Source organism: Zootoca vivipara, chromosome 10 (assembly GCF_965207765.1).
Source record: "Zootoca vivipara chromosome 10, rZooViv2.hap1.1, whole genome shotgun sequence".
In the NCBI taxonomy this organism is placed as follows: Eukaryota; Metazoa; Chordata; class Lepidosauria; order Squamata; family Lacertidae; genus Zootoca; species Zootoca vivipara.
This window is the reverse complement of record NC_142593.1, coordinates 40,493,083-40,510,917: the sequence shown is the minus strand read 5'-3', so window position 1 is coordinate 40,510,917 and position 17,835 is coordinate 40,493,083. Positions and strand designations below refer to the sequence as shown.

The 17,835-nt window shown below is 45.9% G+C and overlaps 1 protein-coding gene across 2 annotated transcripts in view; it reads right to left on the bottom strand.

Moving 5' to 3' along the window:
* The window catches only part of ANKRD55 (ankyrin repeat domain 55), a 40,529-nt gene extending 27,992 nt beyond the window's left edge, over positions 1 to 12,537 (bottom strand). Inside the window, exons 1-2 of one of the 2 annotated variants that reach the window (XM_088652699.1) lie at positions 12,166 to 12,537; positions 2,234 to 2,356 (exon numbers count right to left, since the gene is read on the bottom strand). In XM_088652699.1, coding sequence (XP_088508825.1) covers positions 2,234 to 2,356; positions 12,166 to 12,205 — 163 coding nt within the window. In that variant the 5' untranslated portion in view covers positions 12,206 to 12,537. The remainder of the gene's footprint in view (positions 1 to 2,233; positions 2,357 to 12,165) is intronic. The other variant, XM_088652700.1, reaches the window with a different exon arrangement.
* Positions 12,538 to 17,835: the final 5,298 nt, after the last annotated feature.

The following is a 17,835-nucleotide window of genomic DNA, read 5'->3' as shown; positions in this document are numbered from 1 at the left end:
ACAGAAATGTACAGATAGCTCTTTTACATACCCTCCAACATTTTTGCCCTCCAAATTGGGACATGAGTAGGGATGCACCTTCCGATTTGGCACTCTGGCGCTGGTCATCAGAGTTGTGCCACAGTGCTGGACATTCAGGGCAGCCGGGGGGGGGGTATGTCTTTACACAACAGCAGCTACCGGTAATTCAAATGTTCAGAAAAATCATGCAGTTCAGCCTTCCTGGGTGCAGATTTCCTTAGACTATGCTACTTCAGGAACTCAAATGACTGTTGTTTGAAGCACGTCAAAAGCTCCTTGCATACGGAAAACTAGTAATTCAGGTAGCTAATTCTAGCTAAGCTGGAAACATCCCCACAAGCATGGGGTTTTTTGATACAAGAAAGAATGACTGATACTGCTAAAATTCACCTGGGCGTAAGTGTCCTTGAACTCAGTGGTGTTTCAGATTTCATAAGCTCAACTGACAGAACACAGCAGGCTTTAAAACAAAAGATCCGCAGCCAGCTGAAAGGCAACCTTTATTTTTCATCCAGCAAGGCAAACAATCTTGCAGAAAAGCAATACTGCTTAAACTGCTAGGGTGAAGTTTGCCATCAAAGCAAAGGAAAGTATTCACCAGTCTTTTCTTTATTCCCCCATCCCTGCTGGTCCTCTGACTTCTCGTATGTGTAACTGTCACAAGCAATAGTAAAGCAGTCCTGTTGTTACCTCATTCATTAACCAGAACAGTTGTCCTGAAACTCTTACAGATGACATTATTGTTCCTACGCTGAAAACAAACAAACCCAGAGCTGCTACCACACATTTCCCCTCTACTGTACCCTTTCGGTTCTCAAATAGTATATAGTTCTCAATCTCTCACAGTTACAGTAAGTCTGCATTGCTTTGCTGCTTGTGAACATTTAGGATTACAGTTACGGACATACAAAGCTGCTTCATACTGAATAGACCATTGGTCCATCTAGCCCAGTCTTGTCTGCTCTGGCTAGAGGTGGCTTTCTAGGGTTTCAGGCAAGAGGTTTTCCAAGGCCTTTCTGGGGATGCTGGGGATTGTGGAAATTGAGAGCCAGTGTGGTGTGGATGGTTAGAGTGTAGGACTACTATGTAGGACCTGGGAAAGCAGGGTTCAAATCCCCACTCAGCCATGAAGCTCTTTGGGTGACCTTGGGCCTAACCTACCTCACAGGGTTGTTGTGAGGATGAAATGGAGGGGAAGAGAACCATGTAGCACCTTGAGATTGTTGGAAGACAAAGTTTGTATAAAAAGGTAAAGGACTCCTGACCGTTAAGTCCAGTCGCAAACGACTCTGGGGTTGCGGCGCTCATCTCGCTTTACGGGCTGAGGGAGCCCACGTTTGTCCGCAGACAGTTTTTCCGGGTCATGTGGCCAGCATGACTAAGCCGCTTCTGGCGAAACCAGAGCAGCGCACGGAAATGCCGTTTACCTTCCCACCGAAGCAGTACCTATTTATCTACTTGCACATCGTGCTTTCAAACTGCTAGGTTGGCAGGATCTGGGACTGAGCAATGGGAGCTCACCCCGTCACGGGGATTCAAACCGCCGACCTTCTGATCGGCAAGCCCTAGGCTCAGTGGTTTAGACCACAGCGCCACCCGCATCCCAAAGTTGGTACATGGGTACCTCTAGCTGCAGACTCAATCTGTTTTGGAGTGCTGTTCGCATCAAAAAAGTCCGCAACTTGAGCTCCTCTTTTGCGCATGTGCGCAGCGGGATTGAGCGCTTCTGCACATGCTTGAAGCGCGCAGATCGCTTCTGCACATGTGCGGGCGGAGAACCCGGAAGTAAATACTTCTGGGTTTGCCGTGTTCGTAAGCTGAAAGTCCATAACAAGAGTGGAATGCAACATGAGGTATGACTGTATATAAATGTCAAAAATAAATATTTGACCTCTAGGCTTTCTGCATACAAAGCAGTGCTGTCCTGCTGAGTTTCAACCCCTTCAGCTTGTTATTAGGTACACAGAAGAATTCGCTTTCTGGGAGTTGGGCAGCTATAATATATGATTGGGCCATATATTTTTGTGAACAGAGAGGAGGAAGAATGTGTCTTAAAAGACCTACTGTAATCGCTACCCCTTTTCTTTCACTTGTAAAAAAGGAAGTCTCTAGCCGTGATACCGTGATGTCGAAAGTGATGCTAAAAACAGCAGAACCATAGCAATTAGTTACAACTTTTAGCAACTGAAAACCAGAGAAAGAATCGCTTTACCATCACTGTCACAGCATTCTAGTATTGAGGGATCTTCACGAATGACAGCCGTCAAAGTGTTGATATCCCCATTAGCTGCTGCTTGATATACCAGAGTCAGGTCGATTTCTTCTGCCGAATCGCCTGTGGGAATAAAAGCGGCAGGGAAAACAAAAGATTTTGTTTTTGTCTTTGGTGGTGGCGGGGTTGCAAGAAGATCAATGACAAGGTTAAATACAGCCCTCACATTAAAGACGGTCACATAGAAGAAGGAAGAAAAACATCATTTCACAATGCAGGAGCAAATCCTAACATAAAAGGGCAGGCAGGCATTTTGCTGTTCGAATCCAAACGTCTTTAATGTACTTTGGTGATGATGGAAGCTGCAGATCATGATCTAGATCAGGCATCCCCAAACTACGGCCCACGGGCTGGATACAGCCCGAAGAACTCATTTATCCAGCCCATGGCGAACCCCGCCACCTGCTGCCCGCTCTTACTGGCGTGGTGCGGCTGCCCACTTCCGGGTTGCAGGAGCACTGCAAATAGCTTGCGCGCATGCACAAGCGTCATTTCCGGCGCACTTCCGGGTTGGAGGAGGCCCGTGCGCATGTGCACAAGCTATTTCCGGTGCTCTTGCGTCCTGGAAGTGTGCCAGAAAATAGTGTGTGCACTCCTGTGTGCTCCCCGCCCTCAGGTCTGCTGCGCGATCGGCGCTGCAGGCACCGGCCCGAAGCGCGGTAAGTTTGGTGACCCCTGATCTAGATTGTTATGAATTATGACTTGCACTTATAAGTCACTTTTTAAACAAAAAGTAACTCAAACTTTTCTGTTTCAGCAGGCCTATTCAGACACATGCTTTGTTTTTTATTAGTTTTTCTAAATAAATAATTATTTCATCGTGTTTAAATGCTTTTAGATATTTTAAACTGTTTTAAAATATAGCTATATTTTATTTTTAACTATTTTTCTACCATAGAAGCGTTTGCCACCATGGGCACCTTGGTGAGAAGGGTGGGGTATAAATGTAACAAATAATAAAAATAAAAATAAAAAATGCAGTTAGGCAAGGCCTTTTCTGTTGTGACATCTTTGGTGTAGAACAGGTGTGGGGAACCTTTGTCCTGCCAGATGTTGCTGAACTACAATTCCTATCATCCCTGGCCATTGGCCATGCAGGTTGGGACTGTTGGGTGGGAGTCGTGATTCAGGAACATCTGGAAGGGCCAGGATCCCCGTGCCTGGAGTAGAGGCCCTGTGTGCTCTACCTGGCTTGGGGTGTGTGTGAAAGTGGAGGTGCTTTTCAACCCGGAAATTTTAGAATCTGAGAGTTCAATACATTTTTAATGCTGGTTCTGCTGGTATTAGTATTAGTTTAGTATTGCTATATAGGCTTTCAATGTGCTTTAATTTTTAAAGAAGTTAAACGTTTTTTAAAATATTATTTTGTGGTTGTTAGCCATCAGAGAGGGGCCCCTGCCCCCCCCGAGATTAAATATGTACATACATACATGTTTAGCGGGGGTCAAACTCTTGAGATTTGGCAGTCCATTGATGCAGTTATGGTACTGTATAATACAGTCTCCACTGCATCTTCAATTCTCCAAAGCGGCACATGCCCTGGGTTAACACCTGGAACCCCCTGGAACCTCGCTACCACTCGGCAAAGACTGGGGGTGGCACCCAATTTCTGTAACAAAAGCAACTACAGTACTCTATTCCGAACTTAAAAATAGAAAGTGTAATGCTGGTGGTCAACAAAAGAGGTTTAAAGAGTGTCTCAAAGCAAATCTAAAAAAATGTAGTATAAACACTGACAACTGGGAAACACTGGCCTGTGAGCGCTCCAGTTGGAGAACAGCCTTTACCAAAGACAGGGCCGTCTCTAGGCCTGGGTCCGGTGGCGCAGGGTGCCAAACCACCAGGGGCGCCGCTGTGCCCGCTGTGTCCGCTGAGAGGTGCGGCGGAGGCCGCCCCAGGCGCGCCTCTCAGCTGTTCAGCGGCTTCAGGCCGCTCTCCGGAGGCGCACAGGCCTCGGGCCACCTCCGCCGCGTGCAGGGGCGCTGCAACAGGGGGCGGGCAGCGCCCCCTGGCCCAGGGCCAGCCCTACGGCCAGGCTGGGCTGCGCAGGGGTTTGGCCTTCCAGGCGGCAGCCGCGCTGGGAAACGGGGTGGGGGCGCCGGAGGGATCCGTCGCACTAGGGCGCCAGGGCGACAGGTATGCTTAAGACGGCCCTGACCAAAGGTGTAATGGGCTTTGAAGAAACTCGATCTCAGGACGCAAGGGAGAAACGTGCTAAGAGGAAGGCACACTTGGAAATCCACACCGTGATCAACTCCCGCCTGGAAATCAATGTCCCCACTGTGGAAGGACGTGTGGATCCAGAACTGGCCTCCACAGTCACTCACGGTCCCATTGTTAAAAACGTGTTTATGGAAGACAATCTTACTCAGCTATGAGTGATCGCAGAAGAAGAAGAAGAAGAAGAAGAAGAAGAAGAAGAAGAAGAAGAAGAAGAAGAAGAAGAAGAAGAAGATTGCCCCATGCTATATGCCTGCGCTGTCATCTTGCAGTGCTTCATTGGCCTGTGCAGAAGAGGATGCACAGTGGGAAGGAAGTGTAAGAGCCTGTGGTTTAGTTAGTCTGTGATTTCTACGCAAGAGGAATCCACAATAAGGCTGCTGCTCAGCACTTGCTGCTGTCTCAAAGGCATCGAAGTCTGCAAAGATTTATGCCAATCCCCTCCCTCCTCTCCCATCGATTTGCATGATTGCAGCCAACAGCAGTAACTGTCAAGTAGACTAGGCGCTTTTCTTTCTGGTAAGCAGAAAGGTAGCCTAGCAACTAATGGTCCTTTGACTCAGATGAAACTATTTATATGTGCTGTGGCCTTTGGTCAGTGCTCAAGAAATCACATGTTCTGTGCTGCTGATATTTAGAGTGGGATAGGACATTCACATATGTATAAGCCCTCTTCTGACCATCTTCATCTGTTGGAGATGCAAGGGAAGAGGGGGGGCAGTGGGACCATGCTGCTGGCGCCATCCCTTGCCATACGCCTGCTCAGCACAACATCTGCAAAGGGGTCCCTACTCTAGAGCAGCTTCGTCCCTGTAGGAGTTCTATGTGATAATAGACCCCTGATTGACTGGGGATCCTGATTATGTGGCATGCACAGAGCTACCAATTTCAAAGCATCCCTTTTCAGATACGCTGAAAATGCACATGTTTAGAGCATGGAGCCAGAGGGCCATGTGCTGTCACGGGCAGTGCTAGCCACAGTCCCCCAATTATTTTTATTGATTTTTCCAGATTATTACAAATCATTACTGAATTAATTCAATTTAAAACAATTTCCAAAACCGGTTTCCCACTCTTGTAACAAGGCCAGACTCTTCCTGTCCAGGAATGGCCATAGTAGGTGCACCAGCCAAAGCTGGCAAAAGGTACTGAAGGTATCTAAGTGACAAAGATATATCCAAACTCCGTTTCTGTTATGTCCAGAGTGCCATCCCACCCAGATCATGTGCCAGTGTCCCAGACACGAAAACTACCAACCCACAGTGCCTCCATCTCCCCAGGGTTCAAGTTTAGTTTATGGGCCCTCGTCTACTACAGCCAGACAACGGTCCAGATCATGTACAGCCTCTTTCTACTGATTCAGATTTTATGGGGAAGAGGAGCTATGTGTCACCAGCATGCTGATGACATTTTGACTCAGAGGTCTGAATGACCGCACCTAGTGGCTTCATATGGATGGACAGGGTCAACATAATAGAGATGTCACGTTAGGGACAAATTTGCACCCTGTAGTACACTACAGCACAGACCCTGTGGGGCTGAAACACAATCTCCTAATGCTACTCTCTGGACATGACCCTTAGTGGAACCACTGTTGAACAGTGCCCCCAATATGCATCCCACAGAGCCGGTCCATGAGGATGCCATGCTCAGTGGTATCAAAAGCCACTGAGAAACAGAAACAGAGCTGTACTCCCCCTGTCTCATTCTTGATAGAAGTCACGTATCAGGGTGACCAAGGCTGATTCACTCCCAAAACTGAACCCAGATTGAAATGGATCTAAAGAATTCATATTCTCCAGGAACTCCTGCAGGGTCTCAGCCATCCCTCTGTCCACCACCTTACCCAAGATGCAGACAGGTAGGTGGGCATATTCAGGAATGGATGCATTACCTCCTGTTTAAGGGCAGTAGGCAACCCACTGTCATGTAAAGACACATTCACCACACTCTGGGTCCATCCAATCAACCTTTGGTGTCACAGCCCCACCCCCCAGCCCTAAAAAAAGCACATCTTGTAAGGCCACAATCACAGGTGGGTCACATGACTCGTGTGGAAGCCCGCCCCCAGAAGATGCATGACCCAGTTTTTGGCATGTCCCAGTTGGAGGGTGTGAGAACCATGTTTGCCACCTGGAGCTACTTGGAGCTACAGGATATTAATGCAACAAATAAATAAATAAATAACCGTAAGGGGGAGGGATTATAGAGAACCCCCCCTCTCATCAGGAGCAGTCCGTCTCCAAGCAGTCATGAAAGCGCGGGGTCTGAAGGGGTCTGAAGGGGCTAGTCAGGAGACGGAGAAGGAGTGCCAGGACTCTGGCAGCATGGGAGAGCCCCTGCTCCACAGGCGGGAAGAGAGAGAGGCGGGAAGGGTGGACAGGGAGAAAGCAGATCGTAGACCCTTCCCCCCAACACCGGAATTAAGGAGGAGGAGAAAGGGGAGGAGATTCACTGTCCCGAGGCTTTTATGTTGGTCAAAGTCGCGAAAAGGGGCAGTGCCGGATTCTGATACGGAATGAGAAGACATGAAACCGACAGCTCACTACACTGTAAATAACGTGCACCAATAAAGACTTTTGAAAGACAAGTATGTGAAAGGTCGTTACTCAGGAGTAGTCTTAACAACCCTGACAATAACTAAACAAACATAAATAAGTAAACAAACATTTGCACCTGACCTGGCAGGGCTCCCTGCTGATGGACATTCCTTTTCAGGTGCTCTAGAGGAGAGGAGCACCATTTAGATTTCCCACAATGCACTGCAGTGATACTGTATCGGGGCACCGGAGGGTCATTTACATGGTGGCTCCAAGCTACCACTGCGCTCACCAGAGAAGCTTTGTAGCTGCTTTCCTCTGCTCCCCTCCTGCCACCAGCCTCATGAGCAAGGCGGTGGGGAGCTCTGAGAAGGGAGTCGGCCTACCAGAGGATACCACACTGAGGATCCCTTCAATCTCACTCCCATTCATTCATAATAATGTCTAATAACAGCCCCCCCCCATGCATACAACTGCACGTTCGAGCTCTGGATTTCACGAAGAAAGACTCTCTCTCTCGCAAACAGCTGCAGGCACAGGTTTTAATTTATTCCTGTCCTTCATGAACACCCAAAGGTAAAATGCTTGCATTTCTCCCCCCATCCTTCTCCTTTTCCTCTCAGCATTCCCATAGCATCTGATAGTTTAGGATACTTCTGTGGAAAGGGACGGAAAGCAGGCAAACTGCAAGCTATTATCTTCTGGTGCATGATGAACATGTGATATCCAAATGCTGAGAAGCCTGGCAGAAACTGTCGAATACCGGGGGCAGTGGGGGCTGCCAGTGGCGGGATGAGGTCAATGGAGGACAGTGGGAAGCGCAATGGGTTGCTCCCTATTGTCTGCCTTGTCTCTGAATACAAAAAAAAAAAGCCAGATGATGACAAGTACTAAGTGCGGAGGCACACAGGCAAAAGCTAGTCCTCACATGCAGCTTTGCAGAGGTGTGGGCATTGATAAAAGCAATAAATTGATTAATTCATAAAATGAGAGGTGCTAATTCTATCATTGCCCTAAATTTCAAACGTGTAGAAGCCTCAGTGAGGCACGGCATCCCCTCTGCACATCCTCAGAGGCAAGGGCGTACCCACCGCGGGGCAGGGGGGGCGCTGCCCTACTCTAGAGGCAGGGCCGGTCGGGCAGCTGCGGGCAAGAGTGGCGCTGCCAGGGGGCTGGTGGGCAGAGGCGGAGGACAGCCCAGCGGAGCGCGAGTTCGGCGCCCGCAGCAGTCTCTTGTGCCCGAGCCGTGCGGCGCCTGAGGCGCCCGCCGGAGTCCACCATAGCCGCGCTGTGTGGGAGGGGGCAAGGGCTGACGCTCCCGACGTTCGGGAGACCTTTGCGCACGCGCAAAGCGGGGCGCATGCGCACAGCGCGGCTGTGGACTCCGGCAGCCGCCGTGCAGGGCGCATGCGCACAGCGCGGCTGTGCTCAAAGGTCTCCCGAACGTCGGGAGTTGTTCGGCGCCTGCCAGACCGCTGCAGCAACGGAGCCTCGGATCGCTTCGCGGAGGCCGGGGCTTCGCTCCAGACCTCCGCGGAGGCCCCGATCCAAGCCTGGTTCCCTTCTCTCCCCCCCCGCCCACCCCCAGACTTCCCTCTTCTCCTCTAGGCGGCCGCTGGTTTTCTCCGCTTCGCCGCCGTCGCTTCAGGTTCACGTCTGCCTCCCCCCCCAATTTGAAAATCCTTCTTCCCATCAATCCTCTCCCCTGATTCCACAAGTTAAACATGGGGATTACCAGTATTTCTTAGGAAATAATATCACCTGTTGAACATCATGTGTGATCATTCCTTTCTACAAAAAAAGTTTGAGAATCCTTTTTAAGATTATGCTGTAAGTAGCCTATGTTAGGCAATCCTCTACATGTCTACTCAGAAGTAAGTCTGCCAAATTCAGTGGGCTGTAAATTGCTGTAGGTAAATTGCTGTAGAATTTATATTTCCAGCTGTAATCTTAGTAAAATTTAATTTGGAAACTGGGGGTTGATTATATATATTTAACAACTCAGGGCTCATCCTATGGGCCAGACTACACTGTCATACTACATGCTTTGGTAGGAGTTGGGGTGAGGAAGTGGAAAACAGGCTGAAAACTTGCTCTATAGTGATTGAGTTAGCTAGTAGTAGCTCCCTATTCAAAATTAACCTACAGTTCTTTAAGTTTTTCTTGCTCAAGTGGTAGAGTGAATTGAGTGGTGGCATATATATGTTATATATATGCATGTGCGTGTGCACACATTCCCTTAGGCTTTTTAAAGACTTTTTATGTATAATCCACTTTTAATGTGTACCTTCAAAAAGTGATAGTGACCCAGAACCAACAATTTATTTCCATCTCATTCAAACATAAGTTGGAACTTAACTTTTGAGCAAGCATGTAAAGAGAGTATATTCTGGATACTGAAAAGGTTTTTTTAAATGTATTTAAATGTTTTCTACTCATCTTAAACATTTGAGATTTGAATTACAGTAAAAAAGGAAAAAATAAAATAATAGGACAACTTAAGAAATACTCAAGACCATCGAAGGAAAATATCAACCAAAGGGATAACACATTCTTAGTTGATGTAGAATCATAGAGTTGGAAGAGACCACAAGGGCCATCCAGTCCAACCCCCTGCCAAGCAGGAAACACCATCAAAGCATTCTTGACATATGGCTGTCAAGCCTCCGCTTAAAAACATCCAAAGGAGGAGACTCCACCACACTCCTTGGCAGCAAATTCCACTGCCGAACAGCTCTTACTGTCAGGAAGTTCTTCCTAATGTTTAGGTGGAATCTTCTTTCTTGTAGTTTTAATCCATTGCTCCGTGTCCGCTTCTCTGGAGCAACAGAAAACAACCTTTCACCCTCCTCTATATGATATCCTTTTATATATTTGAACATGGCTATCATATCACCCCTTAACCTTCTCTTCTCCAGGCTAAACATACCCAGCTCCCTAAGCCGTTCCTCATAAGGCATTGTTTCCAAGCCTTTGACCATTTTGGTTGCCCTCTTCTGGACACGTTCCAGCTTGTCAGTATCCTTCTTGAACTGTGGTGCCCAAAACTGGACACAGTACTCCAGGTGAGGTCTGACCAGAGCAGAATACAGTGGTACTATTACTTCCCTTGATCTAGACGCTATACTCCTATTGATACAGCCCAGAATTGCATTGGCTTTATTAGCTGCTGCATCACACTGTTGACTCATGTCAAGTTTGTGGTCTACCAGGACTCCTAGATCATTTTCACATGTACTACTCTCAAGCCAGGTGTCCCCCATCCTGTATTTGTGCCTTTCATTTTTTTTTTGCCCAAGTGTAGTACTTTACATTTCTCCTTGTTAAAATTCATCTTGTTTGCTTTGGCCCAGTTGTCTAATCTGTTAAGGTCATTTTGAAGTGTGATCCTGTCCTCTGGGGTATAATACGCAAGTGTGGTGTCAGTTCCCTAAGGTCAACAACTCTGGGGACCCCTTCCTAAAATATGTGATCAGTTTGCTGTAGTTTTTACTGTTTATTTTATTTTCACCTGGGCTCTGTAGCCCCGCCCACATTCCCACTTTGTGGCCCCTCCCCTCCCATGCCTTGGCCCCGCCCCTTGCCCCCCCTAGTTTTGATCCTGGGTACGCCCCTGCTCAGAGGCACTTTCCAGGATCCAGAGTTATCTTCCCCCCTCTCCTTGCCATGTGATGAAGATGCAAAGGTCTAGTGATCTGATGGCTTTAGGCACAGATGAGACAAATTCATGAAGGACAGGTACGTCGGTGGCTTTTAGCCTCATTAGCTGGGAAATGAGTTTCTTTATTCCAAGAGAATTAGGCTATTAGACACTCCTTTTTCCAAGATGCTTGGGAACCAAAGGATTCTCCATTATTCTCTGCTTGTCAGCTTCTCCTGTTTGCGTGTGATTGGGTGCTGCTGGAGATAGAGAGTGCCAGACTGCATAGACTTTCGGTCTGATACAGCAGTTCTTATGCTTTTATGCACACTCTGTCTCCATTCACATTCATGACGTGGGCAGATCCACATACTCAAAGGAAATCTTTCATGGCTTTGCTCCCTTGGTCAAATTAACTGGAGAAGCATTTGTAGGTAGAAGAGCTCTGCATGCCCATCTCAGTGACTAGAGTGGATTAGAATGACTAGCCTTTTCTTAAAAATTAATAGATAGTGCAGAGACTTCAGCACGGAAAACTGGTCTATAGATAAAATAATACAACTGGTTTGACATGGCAAAGAAACTGAGCAGATAGCATCCATTCTTCTAACATTATGCTTGTGCCCTTTCACGAAGTCATAGAGCCAAGATGCTTTTCACTATGGGCCTGATTCTGCTTTCCTAGCAAACATATACAACTTGCAGGTGCAAACACAAGACCAGAGGACGATCATCAACACCTTGTCCTTTCGTTCTTGTTATTTGGTGCAATATCAATGCCTGACGTGATTTCAGATCATTTGGTGGGTACAGAAGTCATATGAAAAGTCATTGACATTTTGGAATCGGGCATTTAGAATAAAGAATCATGGAGTAAATTAAATTGAAATCCAAGAAATAAAATTCTGCCATCACACTAGAGCAAGCGATTTTATTTCTATAGTAACCTTTCCTGGATAAAATGCACCTTTGCTTATCGGATTGGAATATACAATTGGACATTTGTAGTTTGTCAGTACCCATGCCATTAATTTAAGGATTTATTGAAAGATGAGAGCACCTCCAGCCACTGAATTTTCAACTGCTTGCACTTAATTCATAATATTTTATTTAAACCAAGAAGCCTAAGAAACCCAGAAAGCAGATAAACTAGCTGTAAAAGTAGAAATCTCCTGTCAAATATGAGGAAAATGTCAAACACAGTCAGTTTTCTCAGTAGAACGTACCTCTTTTGGTTAACCATTTCCATACTGTAGCATACTGAAATGGCTGCCTTTAAAACAAACTGAAATAGATCCCCCTTTTAAAATCAACATGTGCAGATAGTTGAATTGAACAGTTCGACATGAAATTCACATGGTCTAAGAATTCCCACATGTAACATGAAATGTTCTGTCTGATGTGAATGAGAATGCAACAGCAACAGGCATATGAGCATGAATGAACATTAGCATTAAATACAAACAGCTTACCTTTCTGTTGATCAAACACTGATGAAGTACTAAAATCCATGGTTGCCTATTGCATTTCCCCCCTCACCTCTGCAATCGCCGTAGCAATAGCCCATATATCACACCAGCAAACAACGCATTTCAATGATTGCTGCCGCCAGTCTTCCTTTCTGGATTAAATTTGCTTTATGGCTGCAGCTTATCAGAAAGGCAACCACACTCCAGTCATGGACAAAGAACAATATCTTCCATCTGTAAAAGACCCTATTCGAAATGTTGATTGGAAATGACCTAAGGTACCATCATTTCACAGGGAAAATAAACCATCTTTCATCCTGTGTCTGAGAAGGGCACTGCTGAGAATGCAGCGTCAGCTGCAAGAATGCCGTGCTTAAACTGAAGTCTCCGCAGATGAATGAGAATCCATCGCGCCAGACAGAGCATGTGCAAAGCTTGCGGTGCCGTTTGCAAGCTGATGTTCTCCTTACTCAGGTGAAACAGCATGTACTGGGGCAAAAAGAGTCATCTCTCTCTCTCTGAATATTGCAAGGGTATACTCTGCTGCCCATTAACAATATTCCCCCCTCCCACTAACTCTAAATACCTAGCAACCTGGGTTAATCAGCCCACAATCTTATGCATATTTACTTGGAAAAAGCCCATTGGGTATATTTAGAATGGCAGTCTGTATATTATATTAAACATGCATTGTTTAATATACATGATTTCAGGATTGTTGATTTCTAATATAGCTTGCCATGTGTTCAAACTGAAAGTCGCATGCAATGCAGAGGGTGGGATCCAATTGTAAGACTTTTGTTCTAGGAGACATCTCCATGAAAGCAAGAGGAGGGCAGGCAGTTTTTGCTGACGTCTACTTCCTGCTTAAATTTGCAATGCCCATTTCCAGCCCCTGCCTTCAGCTCCAGAGATTTGGGCAAATACTCAGAACAGTGGGGGAAGGGAGCATGGGGTGGGGACTGCAGTGGGAAGGGAAAGGGGTGAAAATCAGCTCCCTTCCTCTTCCGTTAGCTGTCGGCAGCTACTGGGGTCCAAGCATCCTGGCATTGAAGCCTGCATTTACATCTGCCCTGGGCCCCACATAGAAACATAGACACCTGTCTTCTATTGAATCAGGCCACTGGCTCACCAAGCTCAGTATTGTCTATTAATGCTTTCTTTAATTTCAGCGCCACCTTTCATTTGAGGATCACGGGGCAGTTTACAATATAGAGACATAAAAAGCATAGAGTGAGAGACTACGGTGATGTCCACTGTTTCCATGAACTCTTCTGAGATCTTGTGGGTGAGCTGAGAGTTTGTTTGGAGCCTGGGTGAGAACCTGGAGGCTGTGAGGGAGGGTGCGTCAGAAGGAAAATGAATTGATATTGATTTATATATTTAAATGCATTAATGTAACATTTCTATATGTAACTATGTGTTATTGTAATATTTTTAAAAGTTACCTGTTGTTGCTTCATTTTTTTTGTATACTGCTTAGAGATCTTTTAAATATACCGTATTAAGCAGTATAGAAATTAAACAATCAATCAATCACCAGCCTCGCCTTGCTGGGAAGAGCATTCCACAAGTGGGGAGCCATTGCAGAAAAGGCCTGCTCCCTTCCAACCTCAATCCATTAGCCGCCATCCATCCTCCAACCGCCTCCAAACACTCACACAGGACCTTCACCACCTTCACTGGTTCTGATTTGAAAGAGAGGTAGAGAGAGTATGTCTCCGTCGTCATCTATGAAAAGCTGGAGAGCATAATTTAGTAATCCTCACAAATGCAGTAGCAATGTATTAACATAACTGCCTTTGAATCTTAGAATGAGGAACTCTACTCTCAGTGTAATGGGCTTTATGAAAAGCGTTTCACTTACCACTTTTTTAAATAAAAAATATGTTGCATAAGTTGTTTTCTTTTTAAAAATCCTTTGTATTTTTTCCAGAGGGAAAAAGCCTATTAAAAGAGTGGTTTTTGGGGGGGCGGGGGCTTGCAGTAGGGGGCCAAGTGAGTTGGATCATGACTAAGCCCTATTCATTTAAATAGAACCAAAGCATGATTTAATCTTGATAGGACGTCACGTATTGCCCTCAGTCTTGCAGGCCTTCACACAGCTTGGTTTTCTTGTCTCTTTACTGCTGGCTATCTACCTTGGTACCAGGTTTTGTTTTGTCTTTGTCTTTGAAGAGTTAGCAGTCTTGTGATATCACCTGCACACCCCTCCACCCCTGTGTGAGCCTGAAGAACTGAGATGCTGTTGCCCTGGCAACCCTAAGTGATGCCATGAGTGACTTACTCCCCACCCCCAAACCCATTTATGTAGTACTAAATAATGAACCTGCTTTGCAAAATCACTTGGAAATAAAGGGTGAAATGCCACATGAAGCCATTAATTTCCCCTTACACCTTTTTCCAGCCTGGATTGCTTCAGTCCCTTTCCTTGAAGCAGCCTGGAATCTTCTCCTGAATGTTTTGCCGCCTTACAAGTGATGTGCAGTGCAGTGCAGTAGCAGCAGTCCCTGAGTCACCTGCAAAACCCTTTGCACTTCTTCTAGGCTAGGAACACAGAATGCTGCTTTATACTGAGCAGACTGTTGGTCTATCTAGCGCACTGACACAGACTGGCATCAGCTCTCCATGTTTTCAGACAAGGAGTAATTTTTAAAATACCTTTCCTTATTTCTTTGAGGTGGTGCCTTGATGTGTTGGAGCTGAGAGTACTGTACCTCTTCAGCAGCTTAAGGAGATAGGAAATGAAAGTTAGAAGAGAGGAATGGTGGGGTGTGTGTGTCCCTGGGTGGAAAGAATGAGGTTTCTTTAAGGATTCTCAAAATCCCTGGTTGCTAAGGCAAAAAGCCGCTGGTTTATATGCCCCAAGGGTGTGTGGTAGAGTTGAATGATTAAAACAAAAGCAAAGGGTTACAATCCCATTTTCTAGTCTCATTTTAGGATGTGGCACTGTGGTCTAAACCACAGAGCCTAGGGCTTGCTGATCAGAAGGTTGGCGGTTCGAATCGCCGCAATGGGGTGAGCTCCCGTTGTTCGGTCCCAGCTCCTGCCAACCTAGCAGTTCGAAAGCACGTCAAGTGCAAGTAGATAAATAGGTACCGCTCCGGCAGGAAGGTAAACGGCGTTTCTGTGCGCTGCTCTGGTTCGCCAGAAGTGGCTTAGTCATGCTGTCCACATGACCTGGAAGCTGTCTCCGGACAAATGCCAGCTCCTTCGGCCAATAATGCGAGATGAGCATCGCAACCCCAGAGTCGTCCATGGCTGGACCTTTATGCCTGGATTAAGAGGCCACATCAAAAGGAAAGCAAAAGAATAAATAAATAAAAATAGCAGCAACTGGGACCATACCTGTTGATTACTTCCAAGTCAGGGGCTTACTTTTCCAATTTAACAAGCACTTCCAAGAAGGAGCAGAGGAAGCAAAAGGATTAAGTTGAAAACAATGGGAATACCACAGAGATGCTGACTGTATGCCATATAGGCAGCATTTCAGAGTGTATTTGGTTACGGCTTAGGCTACTCTGATGTCTTTCAGTGGCTGGACTTGCAGAATTGCAGCCTCCATGCCATTCCCTGCACAGGTTATCCATGTTAAAAAAATAGTAACAGAGAGATGGGATGGGAAGTGTGCCTATGGCCATTTGATTGTTTTAGTCATTATATATCCCGTTTCCTTTCTGGTTAAATTGAAAAGTTTAATTGTTGTCCTCACTGCTATCTGATTTTATGATGGAGTTGTTCATCTATTTCTTGTATTCACTGGACTTTTTATGCCATTTAATTTTTTATTCATCTTTATTTTCATTTGGATTTTTGTTATTTGATTTCATTGCATTGTATTTGGTCCTAGTCCTACTAAGTGTAGGCCCATTGAAATTAATGGTCATGACTAACATTACTTTCTATGGGTCTACTCTGAGTAAAATTTAGTTGGATTCATTCCATCTTCAGCAGCTCTGGGACTGAAATATTCAGTGATGATGAATAATGGATTACACTAATACTAACATTAATAGTATTAAGAAGTGAGACTGGACAGTGACAGGGTGAAAATCTCATTGGAAGCATTACATGGGAGAGATTATTGCTGCAGTATCCCATGTCTTTGGGACAGGTTGGGCTATCAATCTGAATGAAGGACATCAATCTCAAATTTTCAAAAATGTGGTGAATGGATGAGATATATGCACCTGATACTTAGTTGTCTCAAATCAGAGACAGTCTGCTTCTAAATGTTTCTGAAAAACACATAAAAATGTATGAGAGTCTTCCTTTATATAGACATGTGGTATCAACCTTCAGTAAACAGAGTTAAAAAATTAAAGAGCCTGTAGGGCATTCATCTATAATTTGTATGTAGCAATTGAGTTTTCATTACACAGCTGGAATCTGGTCTCTCATCTGCAGGAGGAACAGGATCCGATTCCTCTTTGGATTTCACTTCCTAATTTTTCAACGATGCTTTGAAGAATGTTGAAAGGATGCATGTTCCCAGTTGAATTTCTTAGATTTTGTAATCGTAGACAGTGTTGCAACACTCTCTTTAAGTAAACCACTGTGCTGGAGCTATGGGTAGCAAACCAGAGAAGGCTTTGTCCCAAATAAGAAACGAAACAGAGTGAACAGTCAGAGTAGTTAGATCTTGACACTGTTTATGTGTATTAACTAATATGGAAAGCACCCTGCATAACAAAGGGAACAAACACCTTATAGGATTGTTGCAGCAAGATTGTGTTACGCAAAATATTGGAGAAAAGGCTCAAATCCATTTATCGTGGATGCTTCAGTTGAGATTCCTGCATACCGTAGCAGGGGGTTAAACTAGATGACGCTCAGGGTCCCTTCCAACTGTACAATTCTACGATTAAGTCAATCATAACGGAATGGAATGGAAAGCAAATCCGCTCCTCTTCCCAGTAGGGAGGAGTTGCGGTGGACCACGTGGCCACCCACTCCCCTCTGGGGGCAGGGGATGAAGTCCCGCGTCACCTGGAGGTTCCCATGTCATTGTCCAGCCAGCCAATCCACTGGCTGGGGAGGTGTGGCCAGGCCCCATTTAAACTGAGACGTGAGTAGGAGAGCTTCCTCTTGGCTCGCTTCCTCAATCTCCCAACCTCCCTCCCTAATTTTCAGGTTTTGGCATTTCCCTTGCTATGTACCTTGGTTGGTCGCTGATGAGGGGCCTGGTAGGAATTTTTCCACTTGGCAAATTGGCACGGGCCATTTGGTTTTCACCTACCTCGTAGCAATCGTCACAACTTTGTAAGGTTTGGCGGTTAGGCATTGGTTGATCTTATGTTGGGGGAGCGGAGGTGTGGCCATCACCTGCCCCTCCAAGCTTAAGGGTATTCCGTTAAAGGAACCCAGGGGTGTGGATCTTGTCCGAATCCTGGGGTGGGGCTAGGGCCATGCCACGACCCCTTCAGGAACCCTGGGAGAGCTCGAGTTGGTTTGCATTGACAGGGCTCCCCCTATCAGTGGTTGACCCTTACAGGACTCCCTGCGTGATGGGCAGGAGTCAGATATAGTCAGGTCAATTCCAATTCCTAAGCCAATACCGCTTACATTCTGTAACCAATAAAGTTGTGGCCTAAATTTGCCCAATAACATTAAACTAATATCCGTCTCCTTGTGTCTTATTCCATCAACGAGGGGGTGGTTTCGGGGTTTCAA